The sequence below is a fragment of the Lipotes vexillifer genome, unplaced genomic scaffold (genome assembly GCF_000442215.2).
Source record: "Lipotes vexillifer unplaced genomic scaffold, Lipotes_vexillifer_v1.1 scaffold1728, whole genome shotgun sequence".
NCBI lineage: Eukaryota > Metazoa > Chordata > Mammalia > Artiodactyla > Lipotidae > Lipotes > Lipotes vexillifer.
This window is the reverse complement of record NW_006784330.1, coordinates 680,328-705,971: the sequence shown is the minus strand read 5'-3', so window position 1 is coordinate 705,971 and position 25,644 is coordinate 680,328. Positions and strand designations below refer to the sequence as shown.

Genomic DNA, 25,644 nt, shown 5'->3' with positions numbered 1-25,644 from the left:
CGAACCCGTGTCCCCTGCATCGGCAGGCGGACTCTCAACCACTGTGCCACCAGGGAAGCCTGACTTTCACTTTTAATAAACAGTCCTAGTGACTCTTATGATCAGGCAAGTTCAGGGAACACTGTTCTAGTCTAAATCCCTCAATTTACAGATGACAAAACAGGTTCAGAAAAGGGAACTAACTCACACAGGGTCACATAGCCAGTTAGTGACTGAACCTGGACAAAGATGAACCTGTTTGTCCAACTGTACCTCCCCAGCAACTTTACAGTAAATCCCCCAAAACAGTGCTGTGTCTCACATATTGTAGGCCATTTAGTATACACCTGTGTGAATGAATAAATAAGATTAGCACCCATCGTCTGCAAGGATTAAGGGAATCGGACACTGGACAGGGAAATTTTGGTGGGGCACAGCATGAAGGAGGTAGAAAATATGTCTGGAACTGGGGCAGGGGTGGGGAAGCTTAAGTGGGGCAAAGCAGAGAGCACAAGGCAGAACAAAGCACTGTGTAGCCCTTCAAAATCCTCAAGTCTGGGATGTGAGCGTAGACAAGATGTTCCGAAAGTACGCTTCTAAGTTCACTCCTCAGTCCCTGGCTCACAACAATGTTGGTCTTCGTCTCTCTCCTCCCCTTCTCCCATGGCTATAACTTTCCAATATGGGGATACTCTTGTCTCAGTCAGGAGGAAGGGCGGATGGCAAAGAGGCTCACTCACCTGATGAGTGTGCAGAACTGTAAGAACGATGAATTCCTTAGCGTTCCTACAGAGAGAAGAGGGAACAGGAGAGTAGTGTATCATGCACTGGGTACTCATCTAGCACAAGAAGCAACACCAGAATTCTCCCCTGGGCTGCATTCAGGTATATGGATTAGGACAGGGGGCAAAAATCTAAATACGTGCGTGGCTGCCTCGCCTGCCATGATTTGTGGCGGCTGACATACACCATACATATAGGTTCACACAGGCGTCTGAAGATGGTACTATCATTATCTGTGGGGTTGTCATTTTTCAGGTCTTTTTTCATATTCCCTCTCACATTCTCTCTGTAGAAATCCTCAAACAGAGAGCAATTTTATCTATAGGCTAAAAAGTTCTCAAGGAAAACTAAAGACCTGAATTATGAAACTCAAAGGGAGCACAGTCAGAGTCCTGGGAAGCGTGCACCATGATTATTGGCAATTTGGTATTTAAGCAAGAGGAGAAACTGAAAGGAGAAACCCAAAGGAGGTCATTTGGTCATCATGACTCATACTCAGCAGATTTGTTTTAATTGAAGGACCAAAAACATGAGAGCCAGGAAGCAACAGATGGAAGGCAAGACTCTCCAGATAGCAAATATTCAAAAGGATGAAGAATTCGAAACTCTTCAGACAAGAATTATGCCAATGATCCAACAAGCTGTGAGGTATGAAAATTCTCTTCCAGGAATACATAATCCTTTAGAAGAACTAAAGGAATGGAAAGAGTTCTCCTGGAAGGAGCTTCCCCTCTCTTTGTTGGCCTTTTTCAAATGTTTCTGGGAACAAAGGTGTTCAGGAAGCAGAGTCAAGATGCCCTTGATTCTGGGTATTCAAGAAAGGCCAAGGCTCCCTGCTCAAGGACTTGGACCATTTCCCACATTCAATGAGGCAGAGTCCAGGGATGAATCATCTGCAGGGTCTGGGAAGCTCCCAGGGGAAGGAAGGAGTTGTATTCCAGGGAAAACACCATAGAAAATCCTGTCTCTTGACCAGGGCAGGTGCCTAGTGTAAATCAGATTATGTGACTCCTGTGCTCCGGCCCCTGCCACGTCTCCCCATGTCATGTAGAACAAAGCCAAAGTCCTTGCAGTAGCTACCACCCTCCCCCTTCTTTACCCCACTCCACACGCTGGCTTCTCCCCTGTTCCCCAAACACACCAGACACACTCCTGCTTTAGGGCCTTTACGCTGGGTTCTTCTTGCCTTCTCTAACATCCTCCTTTCCTTCAAGTCTTTTTTTTTTGGCGACGCTGCGTGGCATGCAGGATCTTAGGATCAAACTTGTGCAGTGGAAGCATGGAGTCCTAATCACCGGACCGCCAGGGAAGTCCCCAAGTCTTTCTTCAAATGTCACCTCCTCATTGAGGCCGACACTGGCCGTGCTATTTAAAGTTGCACTCTGCACCCCTGTGCCCAGCATTCCTGGTCTTCTTTATCCTGGTCCCCTTTCTATTCTTCAATAACATTCATCAACTTCTAGTATACTGTACAATACTTATTTATCATGTTTATTGCTTATGGCGTGTCTCCTTCCACTAGAATGTAAACTCCAATGGGCAAGGATTTTCATCTAGCTTATTCACTGCTGTATATTTAGTGCCTAGAACAATGCCTCATGCACAGTAGACACTCGTTATAATAAATATTTACTGAATGAATGAATGATCTGCTAGCCCCTGAGGTTATCAAATGAGTGAGCTCTGTCTTGACCCAGAAAATGCTCTGGGCTCCCTCACAAAATCAGTCTACCTTGTTCTGGGGTGCAAAGATATCCACTGGAAGCAAAGCAAAGACTTGCGAGGGGTCAGCCTGAAAGAACGCCAGCATACCCTGATGGGATTGAAAGAACTCACCCCATATTGGTGTGGTGGTGGAGTGTGAAGGGTGAAGGGTGGAGAGTGGGGGAATGCAATGGACAAACTGAACTTGGAGAAGAGACAAACTAAGGGTCATCAGGGACCAGACACATGCCAAGATATTAAGCTGGAGGGGGAGCATGTAAAGGAAGACCTGCTCTGGACTTCAGGATGGAGTATTGCACACCCCTCCAGAGCTAGCAAGGGGGTACCGCTCCTCTGCCTTTGAAGGGGAGAGGGGGGGTCTGGAGGCAGGTGGCCTTTGGGAGAACGAGAAAGACAAGTGGGATGGAAACACTCCAAATCAAGAAGGGTTGAGGAGATGGATGCAGAGATGGAACAGACTACAGCAGGCAGAGAGGGAGAGCGGGAGGGCGAGCACAGGGTTCTATTTGAGGGGAGACAGCCCAGGTCCTCCAAACTGAGGTCAGCCCGTGGAATCTAGAGCCATCGTCTCTACCATCTCATTCCTTATCAACACGTGTATGCAAGGGGGCGTGGGGGTGCTGTGTGTGCATGTGGTGGGCATGTGGGAGTGCCTACGGTACGTGCGTGCGTGCGTGCGTGCGTGCGTGTGTGTGTGTGTGAGCGAGCAGGCATGTTTGTAGTGCATGATGTGTGTGTGTGGTATGTGGTATGTGTGTGTGTGTGGTGCCATGTTTTGTGTCTGTGTGTGTATGGTGTGCATGTGGGTGTGTGTGTAGTATGTGGTGGCTTGGTGTGTATAGAGGTAAAGGAGAGGAAAAGTCAATGTGATTACTCCATGGACAGAGGGTGGTGGTCCTGCTAACACCCCTTTCTCTCTCTCACCTGCCCCCATATGGGGAGGGCACTAAGGGGTCACACACACTGTGAGCAAAATCCACAATGGCAGGTTCCCTCCTTCAACCCACTGGCCAGGGATTTGGATTTTCTTCTTGTGTTTTTTTTTTTGGGAGGGGGGGATGGGAAACAGTGACTTGGTCACATTGTACTTATCTCAGAATGTCCTTTGAATGGCTTGTTTGGTTCTCACTGCTCACTTGGTCTGTCTCATTGGTCACTCATTGTTCTCATTGGTCACTCACTTGTTCTCATTGGTCACTTACTGCACAGCAAGTCGAAAACCAAAGGGCATGGGTAAGGGGAGTAGTTGGGTGGAGGGAGGTGAGGTGAGCTCTGGCAGGAGGCTGTCCAGTGATGTGAGCGGTGATGTCTGCTCACATCACTGGACGAGGCTAAGCCAGAGTGTGTGAGGGCCCTTGGGCCCCGGATGTCCTGGGTAGCCAGGAGCCCTGGCTCGGGCTGCCCTCCCTGGGAGGGCTCCTCTCTCAGGGCCAGGGAGAGCTGTGGCAGCCACAGCTACGCCACTGGTGGGATGGGGAGGGCCGTACTCAGCTCTTGCCAAGGCCCTATTACCTGATGAGTTCTATGAACCTCTCCCTGGGGGCTTCGCTCACGTCCTCCTCATTAATAGCCACAATCTGGTCACCAGCCAGGAGCTTGTCCTCAGAGGGGCCTCCTGCAGAGGAGAGGAGACAGGCGTGAGGGTTGGGCGAGCGCAGGCCTGGGTGGGAGGGAGTTGACACTGCCTGAGGGAGCTGACGTGGGTGCAGGTGACGCTGCGGGCCGAGTGGTGCCAGTGGCAGGGCCGCTGTTTGAGCCCTGGGCCACTGCTGCCTGTTGTGGATGGAGGGCAGAGGACTGGAGAAAGAGAATGGAGTGGCCCTCCTTTGGCTGGGGGTGGTGTGGTAGCAAAGGCCTGGTGCTCAGACGAGGTTCATGAGTGCTTCCTGGCTTGGGTCTAGAGAGGAACACAAACTTCCGTTTCACCAGGAGGGATCTACGTGGGCATAGAGAATGGCTTCCAGACTATTGGAGGGGCTACAGGTGATGGGGGGGGGCGAGGAATCTTCTTACTTGAACCATATCCAAACTCACTCGTCTGGAAGGATGTAGGCGCTCACTTGCCTGGAGACAGGGGGATGGACTAAAAGACCTGAAGGGTTTATTTTCTTTCACCTCTGAGACATGCTACTCTCCAAGAAATGAGGGGAACAAGGCATAGACCCTAAATCACGGGCACTTGGAAATTTCCTTTCCCTGCTTCCCATCTCTACTGTCAAGGTTTAGAAAGCAGACCTGCCTGAGGGCCTTACCTTCCTGGTTGGGGTGAAGGGTGGGTTTGAGGGGTGCCCCGGGCTATGCTGCTCGTGGTGTTTAGCAAAGACCTTCTTGGAGGAAAGCTTTTTAGAGATTCAGGGAGAATGAGAAGTTGGACCCAGCTTAACTCAAACCTGAAAGAGATGTTTAACGACATGCCTCTCTCAAACCAGCCTGGACGCTTATTGGGATCCACTCAAAAGGGCCAGATCCCAACTATTCCTCTCTCTACAAGGAAGTGTGCTGTGCAAATTCCACAAACATGGACGATAACAAGGCCACTGTGTCACCTGAGCACAGCTCAATGGCTCTGGGGAGTGGGGCCTGTGTGCTAAGTGTGGCTCAGCCAGCAGGCCCAGTCTCCTGACAGCACAGTGACTTCAGAAATGGGAAGCATGGTGGTGAAGAGTCCACTCTTTGCAGCCAGCCAGCCAGGCCCGGACTCTTAACCTCATATCTGCAATTCACTAGTTGTGGACGAGACATTTAATCTCTCTGAATCTTTCTTTCCTCATCTGTGAAATGGAGAAGTAACATCATAAGAATGTTGGGAGGATAAATGGGATGATGAATGTATAGCACTTAAAACAGCTGATTGATGTTGGTAAGAATTCAATAAATGGTAGTTATCGTATCCTCCAAGGGACAATTCCTTCAACTCATTTCATTCCTCCTATCTACTTCTGCCAATTATGCCCATCTTTCAGGTAGAGGCCACTCTACCTATTCCCTCCCTCCCTTCTTTCCTTCCTCCCTTCCTTCCTTCCATCCATCCATCCCTCCTTCCTTCCTTTTAATGGAGGAGGTCCTCATGGAACTCAATCTCCATCACAAGCCTTGGCTCTCTGATGCAGTAGTAAGCTCAGTTTACTACTATTTTCACGGAATGGTTTGTTGGCGTGTTCAACCATAACTGTTCCTCTATAGGATGCATCTTATCTTTTCCTGTGCTCTCAAAAACAAGTTCTCTGCAATCAGCCTGCCGGCCCTGTGGCCTCCTGTGGTCTCCCCTGTGGCTTTTCCTTCTCTCCACTTCTCCAACCCCCTCTTCTACATTCTGATACCACCTGCAGCAACCCTATGAATTCTGTCTCCTCTGAAGTTAAACCAGGGTCTCCTGGTGGTCTGTTACTAAGTTTTATGTGGGTCCCTCTTTCCCAGGACAAATCTGACTTCTGATCAGAGACTCAAAAACCTTTCGCCAAACTGCATGACTGACCGGGAGTCTTAGGTCAGCCATGAACTCTTGTACTGAATCGTTTTTTTTTTTACTTTATGCCCTCTAGTTGAAGAGCGAGCTTACAAAAATCTTTTTCTTTTCCTTGGAGGATTGCAAAATTCATCAAATTTCTGCTAGACCAGTTTGTACTCCGGCTGCTCCTCTTGACTGAGCGAGAAACTGTTGTAAACATCTAATGCCTCAGGCCCAGCAAGTCAGGAATAGAGCTCCTTTCCGTCTGTCTTTTCTGTCAATGCCTAGCAAGATTCAGAACAAAACAGTGCTCAGGCCCTTTCCCATTTCATTCATGACAGCAGGCTTTTAAAGTTCCGGTGGGGTTCTCTCTTGGTCCACCCCGCACGGTCCCATTCAAGCCCTGCTCCCCCCGCATGGCATTACACAGGCTTAAGTGCGAATCCTAGCTCTGCTGCTTCCTAGCAGAGTGACCCTGGACAAGTCATTTCTCTTCCTCTATGCCTTAGTTTCCTCATTTGTAAAATAGGAATGGTATTACTTACCTTGTGGGCGCAGCTGTGAGGATTGAACAAGATGGTGTAAAGCACACAGTAGTACCTACGTCGATGGCAGGTGTTGTATTGCCTCTGTGGCGTTCGGAGATCTCACTCTCCTCTCCCACCTATGGTCTATATCCTGACTCCAGTCTTTAACGGATGACCTATTTCATGAACGGGTACTAGCCTCCAGAGCCTGATGGCTAGATTCTTGGGGACAGGAACTCTGTCTTGTATTTCCCTATAACCTTGCTGGGCTTAGAGTAGGCGATCAATACATATTTGTTGAATTGAATCGGATGAGTATTCCTCATCCAAGGCAGTATGGCTCTCCTATGAAGGTTCTGTGCAAAGGGAAGTTTTATTAAGACCCAGACCCTACTAAACCATCAACTACAGCCTCTGTCTAGAGCCCAAGCAGCCTCGGTGGTGTGTGTGGGTAAGTCTTAAAAGCCTAGCTCCGTCACACAGTTACTGGTTGGCAAGTCTTCACCCACCCTTCATGAGTTCCTTGGCAACACAGTATACTCGGGTGCTCTGCTCTTTGGGGCGATGTGTGGGTGTTGCGGGGGTAGGAGCCAGGGCCACGGGGACACTCTGAGGGACACCTACCTGGCCTCACAGATCGCACCACCACAGGCCTCTCACTGCCGGCCACGAAGCCAAAGCCGTATATAGGGTCCCGGTGAATGGTCACTTGTCGCAGCGTCTCTGCTGGCAGCTGCTCACATTCCATATCATTTGCGCTCTCTTCCTGTATCACATGACTGAGGGGAAGGGGAAGATGGGAGCAAAACAAGACGCAAAGGCAACTAAGCCTCAGAAGCAGCTGGGAGGGATGCCGATAAGGGTGCTGCCCATGGCACCAGGGAGTTCACGCACATCGCTTCCTACATCCTCCGGCACCAGCAGAGGTGAGGGCTGCCTCATATTTCAGGCTGGAGAAAGAAGAGTCTAGAAAGAGAAGCCACTTGTCTACAGGGCCAGGGCCAACAGAGGAAATTGGCGTCATGGAGCCTGACATTAGAGTCAGTCCTAAAAAGGACTAACAGCTAGTTAGTTCAAAAGGTCATCACCCATTGAACTGGCTATTAACTCCCTAACAGAAACCAGAACCTTGAGGGAAGGGACCACAAAACAGGCAAGGAAGTGGGGAAGGAATGTGAAGTAATTTCAGAATGTGGAGCACCTTCATGAAGTCCCTGTGTAATTTTAAACTTTAATGTCCCTTAGGTTATATATAAAAATAAACTATTGAGATGCCATATGTAAACAAACGGGCTCACGTGGAGGACCCGCACCTACACAACCGTGCATAACGCCAGCTTATTTCAGTTAATGGGAGAGCTGGAGAGCGGCTCCCATGGGCAAGAAGGGGAGCTGCCTCCTGTGGCTGCCGGAAGACCCGAACCCAGACGAGCTGGGAGAAGAGAAATCGCTGCCTCAGTACTCGGGAGAGATTATAGATAGCACTCCTTACTGAAGCTTAGGAATTACACTAGGACTTCATAGAGGGTCTACAGTAAGGGCCAGGGTGAAGCATCCTGCAGGCAAGGATGGGTCTGAGCTCACTATCTGAATGAAGAGCCCTAAGGGGTGAGGACGTGGGGGACCCTGGGCTTTGTGAAGGCACTTGGGTGCAGGGGCAAGGGAAGATGCAAAAAGGGGAATGAATGGCCGGCAGGCAGGATAGGGCAGGTGGAGGTAGAAGAGAGCGGACCAGACCCAAGAGGCCCAGAGCCTCAGCCCCCTGAATTGGCCTAATAAAAGGGATTGAGTTTCCTAGCCTAGGTGTGTGTATTCTCAAAAATTAAGGTTCCAGGCAGTGCCCTTCTGAACAAGATACAGAGGGCCAGGAGCGAATTAATCAAACTAGTGTAAGGTTTGGAAAAGAAGTGGGAGGTTCTGACACTATGGGAGTGATTGTTGACTAGCGAAGAATACCAAATTCCTCGGGAGCAAGTGGTTGTAAGCAATTAGGTTGCTTATCGGGACACAGATTCGGCAGGTTTAGAGTAATCGTATAAAAGAGAAATTCATAGTCCCGGGCTTGTCTCTCTCACAGAAGAACTCAGGCAGGAAGACGGACTGTGGCTGATTTGAATCCGACCACATCAACTCTGGCTGCACTCATGCTGGCTTGGGCTCTGTCTGGTGCCCCTGAGGGAGGTGGAAGGAGCTGCTAAGATGAGGTCAAGCCTGCTGAAGATGAATTCAGAAACTGGCTCCTTCCCTCTCATGCTGGTAAGACAAATGGTCACTCTTCAACAGAAAGTCACTTGGAAGCTGGAACTTGGCTGGCCGGTGTTCTGGATAGGGACCCTCCCAGGACAGGGGCTCAGTGAGGGTGGCCTCAGGTTGGCACCTCCCTCATTTCTGCTCCTGGTGGCAGGCAGGCACTTGGCCTTGAAGGGAGCCAGAGAACATCTTCCTGTAGCCGCCATCTTGCCTCACCCCTACAGCTGCTTCCCAAACGAGCCCTTTGCCTCCTGTCATCCGACCTCAACTCACTGGCACCAAAGGGGCCTCTTCTTGGGATGACACCAGCTCATTTCTGCCATGGGCACCAGCCAGGGCAACCTGGACGATGAGAGCCTGTCGGGCTGCACATCCTGGGGCACATGGGGAGCAGGGACACTGTAAGGAAGATCCAGACACCCGTGGGAGCGCTTGCTACCCTGTCCTGCATGCAGGGCCCCCGGGCCACTGCAGCCTCGGTTTTGCTGCCTTTTTCTTCTTCCAAAGCTGAGGACACGCCAGTCTGCACTGGGCCTTGAGGCACCACCAGTCCTCATGAAAACAGACACTCCTGGTGCCAGGGGACCCAACAAGCTAAGAGCCTTTTGTGACCCAAGTGTTCTGCTTTCCTGTTTTGACTATGTTAATCCATCAACAGGTATTTGTTGAGGGCCTACTCACACCAGTTGGAGCTTTGGGGGGCCCAAGAAGTGACAGATCTCTGCCTTCAAAGATCTTCCAGTCTAGGGCTTCCCTGGTGGCGCAGTGGTTGAGACTTCGCCTGCCGATGCAGGGGACGTGGGTTCGTGTCCCGCTCCGGGAAGATCCCACATGCTGCGGAGCGGCTGGGCCCATGAGCCATGGCCGCGGAGCCTGCGCGTCCGGAGCCTGTGCTCCGCAACGGGAGAGGCCACAATAGTGAGGGGCCTGCATACCACAAAAAAAAGATCTTCCAGTCTAGCAGGGGGCGCGGGGGGAGAGGGGGCAGGTCAGAGAGACAAGTGTACACTGAACAAGAGAATTAGAGTGGTAACTGAGAATAGTATATGAAGTCCATGATTAAGGCCCAAACTGTGTGTTCAGAGAAGGGGGTGGAGGACCAGAGAGGGCTCCCAGGAGGAGACGGGAACCGTGCTGGATGGCCAGGAAAGGGCGGTGATGGGAAGAGTGACAAGAGGCTAAGCTCTGTCTGTGGGTGGCCCCCATCTCCCCACAAGGGACCCGGCTATTTCTCCCACAGTCACAGGCATGTCTCCAGCTGCGACTAGAGCACATTCGTCCCCGGCTTGTCCCTAACAGAGCTGGACCACCTGTCCCTAATTGGATCCTCCCCCAATTCTGCAAGCAGCCATTTTTTCACACTATCTGGGCCTTCCCAGCATCTGTGGTCAGGGAAGAAATACCTCCCTTAACTGACCAGAAGGCCATTTTGCAATGCAAATGGAAGCTGTCCCTGCCCTCATGGGGTTTGCATCTTTCAGTGTCTGCGGCTCAGTCCCTCTGAAATTTGCTAAGTGCCTAGAGACTTGGGAGTGACACTGAAGTCAAGCGGTGACGGATGACGGGAGCTCAGCTGTCCACGGGTCACGTGACTGCCATCCTGGGGGAAACACGCACTTTGAAAGATGCTTGGCTTCTGCCTTCTGGTCCCTTTGAACAGGGCAACCCTAAACAAAATTATGAAGCAGCCAAAGCTTATGGTCCTCTCGCCCCACCCTCTGCCCAGCTTTGTTTCTGGGATCTGCTATTTTCTTCTGTTTGCCCCAAAGAACGCAGTGCCTTCAATCTGTCCCTTTCCTACCCAAGGCCCCCAGAGGTGTCCCCTCACCCTGCGCCGGGCTTGCCTTCTGTAGTCAGTGACCCGGGTAAAGGGCTAGCCTTTTATCTTCTGCCGAATGATAACAACACTTTATAGCCAAGTGTTTTTTTTTTTCATTTTTACACCCATTACCTCGTCAGAAAAATGGTGCTTTCACATCCATTATTGCCTCACACTCGCTAACTGTCCTGCCAAATAGGCTAGGTCTCTGATCCTCCTCCAGCCCAGACTCCAAGGTGGAGGCCAATGAGGGCCTCGGCTAGAGCCAAATTTCTTGGACAGGGCCCACAATCCCAGCACCCACACCCACACCCACTCAGGATCCTGGACTCTCTGGCTATTCAGTCTCCATTGCAGGGTTGGCCCAACCCTGCAGCCAAAGCTCTCCACATCCTGGCTGAGTCTGGCTGGCCAGCCCACATCTTAATTCACCTGTCTCTGATCCCAGTCACTCAGTGTCATTGGGAGAATGAAATGACATCATGGTTACAGAAACACTTTGGAAGGCTTAATGTATCACGTAGATGTAGAGGTGGCGATGTTACTGGTAGCATCATTCAGGGTGGCTGCAGGGGCAGAGGACGGGAGCTGAAGATAAACTTCACCCGCTTCCTACAATCCAGGCCCTTCCCCCATTAACTCCTTGCCTCTAAGTGGCAGCCCCACGATATGCTCTGCCCCCTCGTTTTCCAGGGAACTGTCCCAACGATTAGACGACCTGCCTCCCTGTGGACACCCTGACTACAATTCCTCTTGGGGCTAAATTCATCTCCCCATCACTGTCCAAAGAGGGACTGGTGGCTGGAGCTCATGCTGACAACTGTTGCTAGGCAGGATGTGGCTGAAAGACAGGTGAACTGAGAAGAAGACGGATTGATTCTCAGCTGCTGCTCTCTCCCCTGCACTTTTCGGCAGGAAGCTGTTACGTTTCTAACAGCTAAACTCCCAGGCATCAGCTTTTAGTTCCTCATCCCTCCTTGCCTTTGGCTCCTTTTTCTTTACATTTGGTTCGCTCCTTGGGGAGTCTTGTCACTCCCCTTGCAACTGGCAGGCTATGGAGCCACATGGGGCCAATTAGCTCTCTGATTCCAGTCACAGGAGTCTGACTCTCCTGGAAGCTCCAGAGATCCCGCATGGCAGCTGGGACCCCAGGAGATGCCATCTTCTCCTTGTGGCAGGGATGGGAGCTCCTTCCCTGGGACTGTGAAGGAGCTTCGCTGGGTGTCGCCTTACTAGGACCTTGAACACTAACCCTTCTTCTGCTAAAGGAGAAAGCCCTCACTTGGGCTCCTTACTCTAGCAGTGCAGCTCAGCCTTGAGTGTGTATATGCACCACCTGGGGTTATTGCTACAATAATTCTGATGCAGTAGGTCTGGAGTTAGGTCTAAGTTTCTAGCAAATTCCAGGGTGGTGCCCAGGCTGCTTGTTCATGGACCACACTTTACAATGCTATTCTCAGACGATGAGAGGGCCACAATTACGTGGGAAGGATGAGGTGCTTTCATTCTGTCGGATTATAGCACTGAAGTTAAAACACAAATGCTGAGAGGGTAGACAGCAGAAGCAAAAAGAACTACAATCCTGCAGCCTGTGGAACGAAAACCACATTCACAGGAAGATAGACAAAATGAAAAGGCAGAGGACTATGTACCAGATGAAGGAACAAGATAAAACCTCAGAAAAACAACTAAATGAAGTGGAGATAGGCAACCTTCCAGACAAAGAGTTCACAATAATGATAGTGAAGATGATCGAGGACCTCGGAAAAAGAATGGAGGCAAAGATCGAGAAGATGCAATAAATGTTTAACAAAGACCTAGAAGAATTAAAGGACAAACAAAGAGAGATGAACAATACACTAACTGAAATGAAAACTACACTAGAAGGAATCAATAGCAGAATAACTGAGGCAGAAAGAACGGATAAGTGACCTGGAAGACAGAATGGTGGAATTCACTGCTGCAGAACAGAATAAAGAAAAAAGAATGAAAAGAAATGAAGACAGCATAAGAGACCTCCGGGACAACATTAAACGCAACAACATTTGCATTATAGGGGTCCCAGAAGGTGAAGAGAGAGAGAAAGGACCAGAGAAAATATTTGAAGAGATTATAGTCGAAAACTTCCCTAACATGGGAAAGGAAATAGCCACCCAAGTCCAGGAAGCGCAGAGAGTCCCAGGCAGGATAAACCCAAGGAGAAACAAACCAAGACACATAATAATCAAATTGACAAAAATTAAAGACAAAGAAAAATTATGAAAAGCAGCAATGGAAAAACGACAAATAACATACAAAGGAACTCCCATAAAGTTAACAGCTGATTTCTCAGCAGAAACTCTACAAGTCAGAAGGGAGTGGCACAATATATTTAAAGTGATGAAAGGGAAGAACCTACAACCAAGATTACTCTACCCGGCAAGGACCTCATGCAGATTCAAAGGAGAAATCAAAAGCTTTACAGACAAGCAAAAGCTGAGAGAATTCAGCACCGCCAAACCAGCTCTACAACAAATGCTAAAGGAACTTCTCTAAGTGGGAAACACAAGAGAAGAAAAGGATCTACAAAAACAAACCCCAAACAATTAAGAAAATGGTCACAGGAACATACATATCAATAATTACCTTAAATGTGAAAGGATTAAATGCTCCAACCAGAAGACACAGACTGGCTGAAAGGATTCAAAAACAAGACCCATATATATGCTGTCTACAAGAGACCCACTTCAGACCTAGGGACACATACAGACTGAAAGTGAGGGGACGGAAAAAGATATGCCATGCAAATGGAAATCAAAAGAAAGCTGGAGTAGCAATTCTCATATCAGACAAAACAGACTTTAAAATAAAGACTATTACAAGAGCGAAGGAAAGACACTATGTAATGATCAAGGGATCAATCCAAGAAGAAGAAGATATAACATTTATAAATATATATGCACCCAACATAGGAGCACCTCAATACATAAGGCAACTGCTAACAGCTATACAAGAGGAAATCTACAGTAACAAAGTAACAGCGGGGAACTTTAACACCTCACTTACACCAATGCAAAGATCATCCGTCCAGAAAATTAATAAGGAAACACAAGCGTTAAATGACACAATAGACCGCATAGATTTAATTGATATTTATAGGACATTCCATCCGAAAACAGCAGATTACACTTTCTTCTCACGTGCACACGGAACATTCTCCAGGATAGATCACATCTTGGGTCACAAATCAAGCCTCAGTAATTTTAAGAAAATTGAAATCATATCAAGCATCTTTTCGGACCACAATGCTAAGAGATTATAAATCAATTACAGGGAAAACAAAAACGTAAAAAACACTGACACGTGGAGGCTAAACAATACGTTACTACATAACCAAGAGATCACTGAAGAAATCAAAGAGGAAATCAAGAAACACCTAGAAGCAAACGACAATGAAACCACGATGACCCGAAACCTATGGGATGCAGCAAAACCAGTTCTAAGAGGGAAGTTTCTAGCAATACAATCCCACCTCAAGAAACAAGAAACATCTCAAACAGTCTAACCTTACACCTAAAGGAACAAGAGAAAGAAGAACAAACAAAACCCACAGTAGAAGGAAAGAAATCATAAAGAGCAGAGCAGAAATAAATGAAATAGAAACCGAAAACAATAGCAAAGATCAATAAAACTAAAAGCTGGTTCTTTGAGAAGATAAACAAAATTGACAAACCTTTAGCCAGACTCATCAAGAAAAAGAGGGAGAGGACTCAAATCAATAAAATTAGAAATGAAAAAAGGAGAAGTTACAATGGACACTGCAGAAATACAAAGCATCCTAAGAGACTACTACAAGCAACTCTATGCCAATAAGACGGACAACCTGGAAGAAACAGACAAATTCTTAGAAAGGTATAACCTTCCAAGACCGAACCAGGAAGAAACAGAAAATATGAACAGACCAATAAAAAGTAATGAAATTGAAATTGTGATTAAAAATCTTCCAACAAACAAAAGTCCAGGACCAGATGGCTTCACAGGCGAATTCTATCAAACATTTAGAGAAGAGCTAACACCCATCCTTCTCAAACTCTCCCAAAAAATTGCAGAGGAAGGAATACTCCCAAACTCATTGTACAAGGCCACCCTCACCCTGATACCAAAACCAGACAAAGATACTACAAAAAAAGAAAATTACAGGCCAATATCACTGATTAATATAGATGCAACAATCCTCAGCAAAATACTAGCAAACAGAATCCAACAGCACATTAAAAGGATCATACACCATGATCAAGTGGGATTGATCCCAGGGATGTAAGGATTCTTCAATATACACAAAACAATCAATGTGGTACACCATATTAACAAACTGAAGGAGAAAAAACATACGGTCATATCAATAGATGCAGAGAAAGCTTTCGACAAAATTCAACACCCATTTATGATAAAAACTCTTCAGAAAGTGGGCACAGAGGGAACTTTCCCCAACATAATAAAGGCCATATACGACACACCCACAGCAAACATCGTTCTCAAAGGTGATAAACTGAAAGCATTTCCTCTAAGCTCAGGAACAAGACGAGGATGCCCACTCTTGCCACTATTATTCAACATAGTTTTGGAAGTCTTAGCCACGGCAACCAGAGAAGAAAAAGAAATAAAAGGAATCCAAATTGGAAAAGAAGAAGTAAAACTGTCACTGTTTGCAGATGACATGATACTATACATAGAGAATCCTAAAGATGCCACCAGAAAACTACTAGAGCTAATCAATGAATTTGGTAAAGTAGCAGGATACAAAATTAATGCACAGAAATCTCTGGCATTCCTATACACTAATGATGAAAAATCTGAAAGTGAAATCAAGAAAAACACTCCCATTTACCACTGCAACAAAAAGAATAAAATATCTAGGAATAAACCTACCTAAGGAGACAAAAGACCTGTATGCAGAAAACTATAAGACACTGATGAAAGAAATTAAGGATGAGACAAATAGATGGAGAGATATACCATGTCCTTGGACTGGAAGAATCAACATTGTGAAAATGACTCTACTACCCAAAGCAATCTACAGATTCAATGAAATCCCTATCAAGCTACCGCTGGCATTTTTCACAGAACTAGAACAAAAAATTTCACAATTTGTATGGAGACACAAAAGACCCCGAATAGCCAAAGCAATCTTGAGGGAAATCAAAGGAGCTGAAGGAATCAGACTCTCTGACTTCAGACTATACCACAAAGCTACAGTAATCAAGACAATATTGTACTGGCACAAAAACAGAAATATAGATCAACGGAACAGGATAGAAAGCCCAGAGATAAACCCACGCACCTATGGTCAACTAATCTATGACAAAGGAGGCAAGGATATACAATGGAGAAAAGACAGTCTCTTCAATAAGTGGTGCTGGGAGACTGGACAGCTCCATGTAAAAAAATGAAATTGGAACGCTCCCTAACACCATATACAAAAATAAACTCAAAATCGATTAGAGACCTAAATGTAAGACCGGGCGCTATAAAAGTCTTAGAGGAAAGCATAGGCAGAACACTCTATGACAAAAATCACAGCAAGATCCTTTTTGACCCACCTCCTAGAGTAAGGGAAAGAAAAACAAAAATAAACAAATGCGACCTAATGAAACTTCAAAGCTTTTGCACAGCAAAGGAAACCATAAACAAGATGAAAAGACAACCCTCAGAATGGGAGAAAATATGTGCCAACGAATCAACGGACAAAGGATTAATCTCCAAAATATATAAAGAGCTCAGGCAGCTCAATATTAAAGAAACAAACAACCCAATCCAAAAATGGGCAGAAGACCTAAATAGACATTTCTCCAAAGAAGACATACAGATGGCCGAGAAGCACATGAAAAGCTGCTCAACATCACTAATTATTAGAGAAATGCAAATCAAAACTACAAGAGGTATCATCTCACACCAGTTAGAATGGGCATCATCAGAAAATCTACAAACAACAAATGCTGGAGGGGGTATGGAGAAAAGGGACCCCTCTTGCACTGTTGGTGGGAATGTAAATTGATACAGCCACTGTGGAGAACAGTATGGAGGGGCCTTAAAAAACTACAAATAGAACTACCATATGACCCAGCAATCCCACTACTGGGCATATACCCAGAGAAAACCATAATTCAAAAAGACACATGCACCCCAATGTTCACTGCAGCACTGTTTACAATAGCCAGGACATGGAAACAACCTAAATGCCCATCGACAGATGAATGGCTAAAGAAGATGTGGTACATATATACAGTACAATGTTACTCAGCCATAAAAAGGAACGGAATTGGGTCATTTGTAGAGACGTGGATGGACCTGGAGACTGTCATACAGAGTGAAGTCAGTCAGAAAGAGAAAAACAAATATCGTATATTAACACATACATGTGGAATCTAGAAAAATGGTACAGATGAACTGGTTTGCCAGCCAGAAATCGAGACACAGATGTAGAGAACAAATATATGGACACCAAGGGGAGAAAGCAGGGGGCGGGTGGTGGTGGTGGGATGAATTGGGAGATTGGGATTGACATATATACACTAATATGTATAAAATAGATAACTAATAAGTACCTGCTGTATAAAAAATTTAATTTAATTTAATTTAAAAAAAAAAGAAAAAAGAAAACACAAATGCTGTCTTGGAGAAAGAATACATAAAGCCATGCAAACAAAGAACTCACTGCCTGCATCAGAAAAGGAAAGAACAGGGAGGGCTCTAAAAGTATATGAAATAAGAAAAGTAAGCTTGCATTAGGGAAAAGGAGAGACAGATCTGGAGAGATGGGGCCCCGTTTAGCCTTACTGAAGAGTTTGGTCATCAAAAGAACAGCCTGAGCACTCACAACATCTGGGAGTAAGTTGAGGAAGATGCTGAGAGAGCACGGTGCTGAAAAACAACAGCTGCCATTCACTGAGGACTCGCAATGCGCCAGGTATGCTGCACATACTGCCTCAATCCAGCCTCACGACAACCCCCCAAGTAGGAGAAATTATCGCCATTTTACAGATGCGGAAACTGAGAATTTGTGAAGAGAGATTAAGTTAAACTTGCTCTGGAACACCCAGCTGTATGCACTGTGGTGGAGCTACAATGTCACCCCAGGTCCGTCCAACTCCAGAGCCAATTTTCCCACATGATTTTGGCCAAGAACCCGTGAGCTAAGTAGCAGGCAATGAGTAGATGCGGTGGGGAGAGTCAGCAGACCGCTCCTCTGCCAGTGAACGGAGGGCCACGTCAGTGCTCTCTGTCAGAGCAGCCTGCCTTGAAGCCACCACAGTAGAAGGGGCACGTCAGAGACTCCAGCCGCAGAACTGACTTCCTACCTGCCTGTAAGCCCACCTTCCCATATGGGAGACTCAGCCCAGCGGGCCTCACATGCCTGTTAACTTCGGTCGACACCAAAGAGAAGTCCACTCAACTCTGGTCATCCCTCAGAACCCAGGGATTCTCATCCCCGTAGGGGTCTGTCTTTTCATCCCCTAATGCCACACTTCTCTTCTCTTCAAACCTTCCGCTGTGCCCTCAGGAACTCTTGGTCAACAGCAAACCCCTCTATATCTTTCGTTTACTCTCTGAAAGTGCCCTTTCACCTTTCTCAACGGAAGCCTGGTCTATTCCTCGAGGACAGCATTTGCCTGCCAGCCCTCTCAAGCAGGAGCTGGATTATTTTCCCTCTCAAATCTCAAGACCTTCAGGGCCTGTGGCGGGCGGAGGTAGGTGCAGGTGCCTCCTTGCTTGCCAGTGCCATTCCTCCTTCCTCCTTCCGCCAAAAATCCTGCTCCCTTGAGGAACATGCCTGCTGCCCACCTCTACCACTCTATCTCCCTCCCCACTGCTGTCTATGACATCCTGGGTGGTCCCCACAACTCAGTGAGGACTTCAGTTCCTAGTCACATGGGATCTTCCCCTCTGCTCTTTTAATTTTTTATTTTTATTTTATTTTTGGCCACACTGTGCCGCTAGCAGGATCTTAGTTCCCTGACCAGGGATCGAACCTGCGCCCCCAGCACTGAAAGCGCCGAGTCCTAACCACTGGACCGCCAGGGAATCCCCTAACTTTTTATTTCACTGTGGGAAAATGTACACAACATAAAATTTACCATTTTCATCATTTTTTAAGCACACAGTTAAGTGGCATCAAGTACGTTCACACTGTTGCGCAACCATCACCACCATCTGTCTCTGGAACTTTGTCATCCCCCCAAACTGAAATTCTGTATCCATCAAACACTGATGCCCAATTCCGCTCTCCCCACTGTCGCTGGCAACCACCATTCTACCTTTCTGGCTCCATCAATTTGACTACTCTAGGAACCTCGTATAAGTGGGACCATACAACATTAGTCCTTGCCTAACTGGCTGATTTCACTTAGGCTAGTGTCATCAACGTTCATGCATGTTGTAGCATGAATCAGAATTCCCTTCCCTTTTAAGTTTGAATAATATTCCATTGTATATGTGTACCACATTTTAGTCATCTGTCAATGGACACGGGTTGTTTCCAACTTTTGGCTACTGTGAATACTGCTGCTGTGAACACGGGTGTACAAATATGAGTCCCTGCTTTCGCTTCTTTTGGGTATACACCCAGAAGGGAAATTGTTGGATCATATGGTAATTCTATGTTTAATTTTTTGAGGAATTGACATACTGTTTTCTACAGTGACTGTACCACTTACATTCTTTAATAAATTTATTTATTTATTTGTTTACTTATTTATTTTTGGCTGTGTTGGGTCTTTGTTGCTGCACGCGGGCTTTCTCTAGTTGTGGTGAGCGGGGCCTACTCTTCGTTGATGTGCGCGGGCTTCTCATTGCGGTGGCTTCTCTTGTTGCGGAGCATGGGCTCTAGGCGCGAGAGCTCAGCAGTTGTGGCACGCGGGCTTAGTGGTTGTGGCGCACGGGCTTAGTTGCATCTTCCCGGAGGGCTCGAAGTGCGCGGGCTTCTCATTGCGGTGGCTTCTCTTGTTGCGGAGCATGGGCTCTAGGCGCGAGAGCTCAGCAGTTGTGGCACGCGGGCTTAGTGGTTGTGGCGCACGGGCTTAGTTGCATCTTCCCGGACCAGGGCTCGAACCCGTGTCCCCTGCATTGGCAGGCGGATTCTTAATCACTGCGCCACCAGGGAAGTCCCCCATTTTACGTTCTTAACAGAAATGCACAAGGATTCCAATTTCTTCACATCCCTGACAATACTTCTTATTTTCTATCTTTTTAATGTTAGACATTTTTTGATAATAGCCACCCTAATGTGTGTGCCCGCTCCAACTCTTGATACCACCATTGGTGAATTCAACATCCACAGCGTGACGAAGAGGCCTCCAAAAACTGCTTCCTCTACCTTCACTCAGTCACTCACTCCATCATTACACCTAGATTTGGGGTCGTCATCAGATACTCGACCACCTCCCCAGTCTCCCTTGCCAACATCCCACTCTGTATTCCCCATCTATCCTGCCAGTGTACCTCTGCAGGGACTCCCACTGCAGGACTAATCAAGATCACCTATTCACTTGTTACTCCCTACCTTGGAAATCTGTTCCTCCATTCTTTGCAGAGCCAACTCTTCATTCACCCTTCAGGTCTCAGCTTAAATGTCATCTCCTCAGAGAGGCCTCCCTAAGCACTTGCCCCTAGTTGTTCACTTTCTGCTCTCCTTCTTATTGTCACTTCCCTTCATGTCCACATCATTCTCTTGCAAACACCTTCAACTTCCTTACTTCCTCTTCCTCTGCTATTCTTCCCTTGCAAACTCCACTCCTCAATAAACTCAACCATATGCATTATCCATGCCTGTATCCAAGTAGCTAAAGGCAGCTGGAGAAAAACCACACACTTGAGTAGATGGCTTTCACTTTGTACCCATGGTCTCAAACCTGGTATGGGCTCTCAATGCTATCTGGCCACTATTTTCTCACTCTCTCAGATGACTCTTTCATAGCTCCTCCTCTCTCCTAGATCTTCCTTCCCCACCTCCCCATTTGTCCCAACAAGTCTCAGCTGATGACCTTATTCCATATGTTACTGAGAAAACAGAAGCCATTAAATGAGAGCTCCTTCATCTTACCACCACCAAATCTACACACCACCCTGTCTGCACCTGTCCCCGTGTTTTCTTTTTCCCCTTCTACTAAAATGGAGGATCTTTCTTTTCTCCTATCAATGGCAGATCTCTTCAGTTACGCTCTGGTACCATAGAGGGTACTCTTAACTTCTCAAGGATTTTACTCCTTTGGGCATTCACTCTCTTCCCTAAGTCATCAATCTCTTCACCTCTCCAGAATCGTGCTGGCACGCTGATGGAAACCATCCATCCTTAAGAAAACTAACAGAAACCACCTGGCTCCACTCCACAATCCCCTTACACTGCCCCACTTCCTGCCCCCCTTCATGGCAAAATTGCTCAAGAGTTTTTTACACATATTTTCTCCAGGTCTTCGTCTCCCACTTGCTCCTCAAGCCACTCTAATCTGGCTCCCACATCTTTCAATTCCACCGAGTCACTCTTGTTAAGGTCACCAACGGCCTTCATGGTTATCTCTCAGTCCTCAGCTTACTCAGCCTCTAACCAGCTTTGGACACAGTTGACCACTCCCTCCTTCTTGGGACACTCTCCTACCTTGGCTTCTGTGATTGCTTCCTGACACCCAACTACCCTTCTGCCCACTTTTTCTCAGTCTCCTTTGTGCGTTTCTCCTCCTCCACTTAATCACTGGATACTGCGGTTCTTCTCAACTCGGTCGCAGGCCTGCTCTTCTCTCTCTACTCTCTTTCCCAGGTGACCTCATCGGTCCCCTAGCTTGAAATGCAGTCTATCTATGTGCAGGCAACTCCCAAATTTCCAATTCTACCCGCACCTCTTCTGTGAGCTCCCAAACTCCTACATTCCAATGATCTACTCTGACCTCTCTGCTGCCATGTCTCACCGGAATCACAAACTTAACATGTCCAAAACTGAACTCTTGATTTTTTTTTTCCCCCCTCAAGCCCAGGCCTCCCTCAGCCCTCCTCATCTTAGTACATGGCACCATCACCTCTTCAATGACTCAAGCCAGAAACCTCAGAGTCATTCGTGAGTTCTGTCTCTCCCTTTCCCTCACCGCCCACCTCTAACCCTTCAGTAAGTCCTTGCAGCTGTTCTTTCAGAATCTGACCAACTCTCTCCATCTCCATGGCTGTCACCCAGTTCAAGCCACCACCATCTCTCCCCTGGATTGCTGCAGTAGCCTCCTTCCTGGTCTCCCTCTGTCGCCACTGCTGCCCCCTTTTAAGCCTGGTCACTACAGATATTGCAAAAGCCCGAATCAGATCCCGTCACTCCCCTGCCTAGCACCCTGCAGACGTTTCCCACTGCAAGTGAAGGGCATCCAGAGTCCTTTGCCGTGGCCGACGAGGCCCTGTTGTGCTCTCCTCCTTGCCCAACTTCTCTTATGCTACTCGTACTATTACCTACGGCAATCTGGCCCCACTGGCCTCCTTTCAGTTTCCGAACACATCAAGTTCTATGCTACCTCGAGGTCTTCCCACTTCATACTCCTTTTTCCTGGAAAGCTCTCTCCCCGTTCTTCACGTGGCTGATCTTTCATCCTTCAGGTCTCCATGTAAATATCACCTCCTCACAGAGGTTTCCCTGAGAACTCTGCCCCCTGATATTCCTAACGCTGCAGCCCGATCTGTTTCCTTCGTGAGACTCACCAGGCTCTGTAATTATAGATTCATTTCTGTGATTATTTGGCTGTAAACCCCGTAAGAGTATTGACTATGTCTCTTTTGTTCAACAGAGTATCTCTGCCACCTAGTATGTACCTGGCACATAGTAGGTGCTACAAGAAATATTTTCTTTCTATTTACTTATTTTTTGGCCGTGCCGCACGGCAGGCGGGAATCTTAGTTCCCCCGCGCCCCCTATATTGGAAGAGTGGAGTCTTAACCACTGGACGGCCAGGGAAGTTCCAATTTTTTTTTTTTTTTTTGTCTGTTTGGCCGCACCGCACGGCATGTGGAACTTCCCAGACCATGGATCGAACCCATGCCCCCTGCAATGGAAGCGTGGAGTCTTAACCACGGGACCACCGGGGAAGTCCCATATTTTCTAAATGGCTTGATGGATGCACGGGTAGGAGTGATTTTGAGGTATACGGATTAGAATCCTCTGGCCATTCCATGCAATCCATTATCAAATGCCTACTGGTTCTGCCTCAGCCTGTGGAAGATAGGTTTCTAGTTGGGGAGTCTGGTCCACGGGAGAAACCCTTCAACATCTCTGCCCAAAGACAAAAATAGGGAGAGAATGGAGTAAAAGGAAGAGTACAGGAGGGCTACAGTCTAAGAAGGAGTGGGAGCCAGAATGCCTCCAGTCCTTTTAGGAGTACCTGGGTGGGAAATCTAACGGCTACTCCTTCCCAGGGAAGGAATGTTTCTTTAAAGAGCAAACAACTCCTCTTTCGGGATGGCCAGAGGCCCAGGGGGTGGGCAGGATGACTTTGGGTAGTCTTTCCCCTTCCTGAGAGCCTCTGGGTAGACAATTCGATTACTTTCCCAGGGCTGCCTCCTGGGCTTTTCTCCTTCTTTCCCTCCAGGTCTTCATGGCCCTGCAACTTCCTCCTTAGCTGAGCCTGGAGAGGGATCTTCTGGAAAACCTGCTGGCGTCTGGATTCGTTTTCTGGTTGTCCAAGCAATTGCTTTTCCCTTGAGGGCTGGAATGGAGGCACCTATCACCTGTTCTACCAGGTCACAGGGGAGCAGGTAGAGAGACCAAAGCCATTTGTCCGTCCACAAATACCTGGGAGACTGGAGCCACCTCACAAAAGACCGACCCCATGAGGCTTCTGAGAGGATACTGCAGAGGACCCTCTTAACAGCCGACCCCTCCCCTCCGTACTTCTCCCCCTCAGGGGCTACACATCCAATAGACTCAAACGTGTTGTCTAATAGGCCCAGACACGCTCCTAAACCCTCCGTGCTGGGGCTGCCAGCCCAGTGACAGATGTGAGGGCTGTGCCAGATGTGAGGCTCATGCTATATGGCAGCATGGGTCACCAGGTCGGAAGCTGCTGACACTGAGCTGTGGCGGAGTTAGTGCCTGCATTATAGACCCCACTCACCTGTCACTGGCAGAGGCAGTGAGGGGGACTGGAGCAACGAAATACTCACGGGAGCTTGAAGGAGTTGTCGTGTCACTCCAAGGGGCTCTGGGCACCCCGCCTCCACCCTCCACGTACCACACCAAGTATTTCTGAAGTAGGCAGAGACAGAGATTGACCGAGCCAGAGGGGGAGAGGTGAGGACAGGAAGGGATGACGGCTGAGCAGGAGAGGGGGCCAGACAGAGCCAGGAGGGAGGGGAGAGGCGAGATGAAGCAGAGAAACCCAGACAGAAGCGCAGAAATGAGACAAGAGGAGGGCCTTGGAGACAGTGAAGGAGAAAGGACAGGCCTGGAGAAGGCAAGCCTGGCAGAGAAACTGTGCCCGCCGACTCTCATTTGCCTTAGCTTTTTTTGGCGGCCCAGTCCTGCGCCTCGCCTGCTCTCAAAATGCCCTCGAGCTGTCCGCAGCTCTGCCCTCAGGCTCCGGCAGTGGGCCACGCAGTAATGAGAGCCTTCTGGTATAGGACTCCGGGTGATCAAGCTCTTTGGGGAAGGGCACTGCTATTCTGCCACACTGACAGCAGGACGGCACCCGCCCCATTTCACGGCTGGGGATGTGGCGAGCGAGGGGCAAATCTGAAACAGCCTGAGGAAGGGGACCCAGGACACCGTCTCAGCTTGGGCCAATTCCCCAGCCACCAGAGGCTGTATTTTTCTTGCAAAAGAGAATGAGATCGAGAGGAGAAAATGGGAAGGGGAGAGAATTCCAGAAGGTGAGAGGGAATGGTCATGATGGGAAAAGTGGAGTTGGCAGGGAAGGGAGCAGTAGGCCTGAATTCTTCCCCTCAGTGAGCACATCTATCCGAGGCCAGGCTGGGCTGCAGAGCTCTGGCCCAGAACGCTAAGCCGGCAGAGGGTCCCTGGCCACCCAGATCTTTCTTTTCAGATCCTAGCCTCTAGTCTGCCCAGGGCTGAACTGTAAACAAGGTTTGGAGGCCAGATAGGGGGAGCAGGTGTGGACAGGAGCTCCTGGGAACATCCCAACAAGTAGCTTTCCCCAGCAGCCAAAGACGCAGGGCTCAAACAGCGGCCCTCTGGGGGCTGCTTGGCAGGCGCCGGCTGCACAGGGTTCCAGGCAAAGCCTCCTGAAGCCAAACGAGGGCCTACTCAGTGGGCTGGCTGCGCCATCTCCCTCCTCTCTGTGAGGCTGCCAGGCAGCGATGGGCCAGGCCGCTAGCCTGGGAGGCTCCAACCCCTGACTCTGGTCAAACAGCTGGAGAATCTCAGAGTTGCCGGGGACTTGGGAAGTTATTTATTTCGCCCTTATCCACTCTCTGCGGATTTCCAGAAGCAGCAGGCCAAGGCTTTCTGGAGGACTGCAGCTGGGGACTACAGGAGGGGCCAGATTTGGGCCCGTAGAGAAGGAGGGCACGGAGAACTGGCCCAGAGACAGATGGGGCGGGGGCGGGGCTGGAGGCACGAAGAGGGCAGCTCGAGTGGGAAAGGGGTGCTGGGGAGAGGTGGACTGGGGGAGCAAGTAGCTGGAGCTGACACAGGGAGACAGCGAGCGAGTAAACCTTCTCCTCACTCCCTCTCTCATGTCTGGCTCTGCTGGGGCATAAGTTCCCCTCCCCAGTGCCCCCTCGGGGCAAGCCAGCCTAGTCGTAGCTGGACAGAGAAAGGCACATCCTTCCCACTGCTTTGCCTAGATGGCCCACCTGCCCCCTCCTTGCCTGAGATGATGCGGGTGGTATGTGAAGCCCAGGCACCATGCCTAGCAGGCACCAGGCAAACCTCTTGTGAGGGAGCAAACCGAGCAAGGCCCGACTTCCGCCCTGTGCACCGGCTTCAAGCTCTGTCCGTCGAGTACATGGGGGGAGGGGGGACAGGGCAGAAATCAGGCCAAGAAGCAACTTAACAAAAGAGGCTATGTGAGCAGAGGCCTGGTAAACTCATGTCACCCCGTTTGGAGATGTCCAGAGATGCTTCTGTTCTGCCTAATTGCATCTTCCTGCTG

The 25,644-nt window shown here is 48.5% G+C and overlaps 1 protein-coding gene across 1 annotated transcript in view; it reads right to left on the bottom strand.

The window, feature by feature from the left end:
* Nucleotides 1-25,644, bottom strand: part of FRMPD3 (FERM and PDZ domain containing 3) — an 85,213-nt gene that overhangs the window by 56,116 nt on the left and 3,453 nt on the right. Inside the window, exons 2-4 of the mRNA XM_007456711.1 lie at nt 7,087-7,241; nt 4,000-4,102; nt 720-765 (exon numbers count right to left, since the gene is read on the bottom strand). Of these exons, the coding sequence (XP_007456773.1) occupies nt 720-765; nt 4,000-4,102; nt 7,087-7,241 (304 nt within the window). The remainder of the gene's footprint in view (nt 1-719; nt 766-3,999; nt 4,103-7,086; nt 7,242-25,644) is intronic.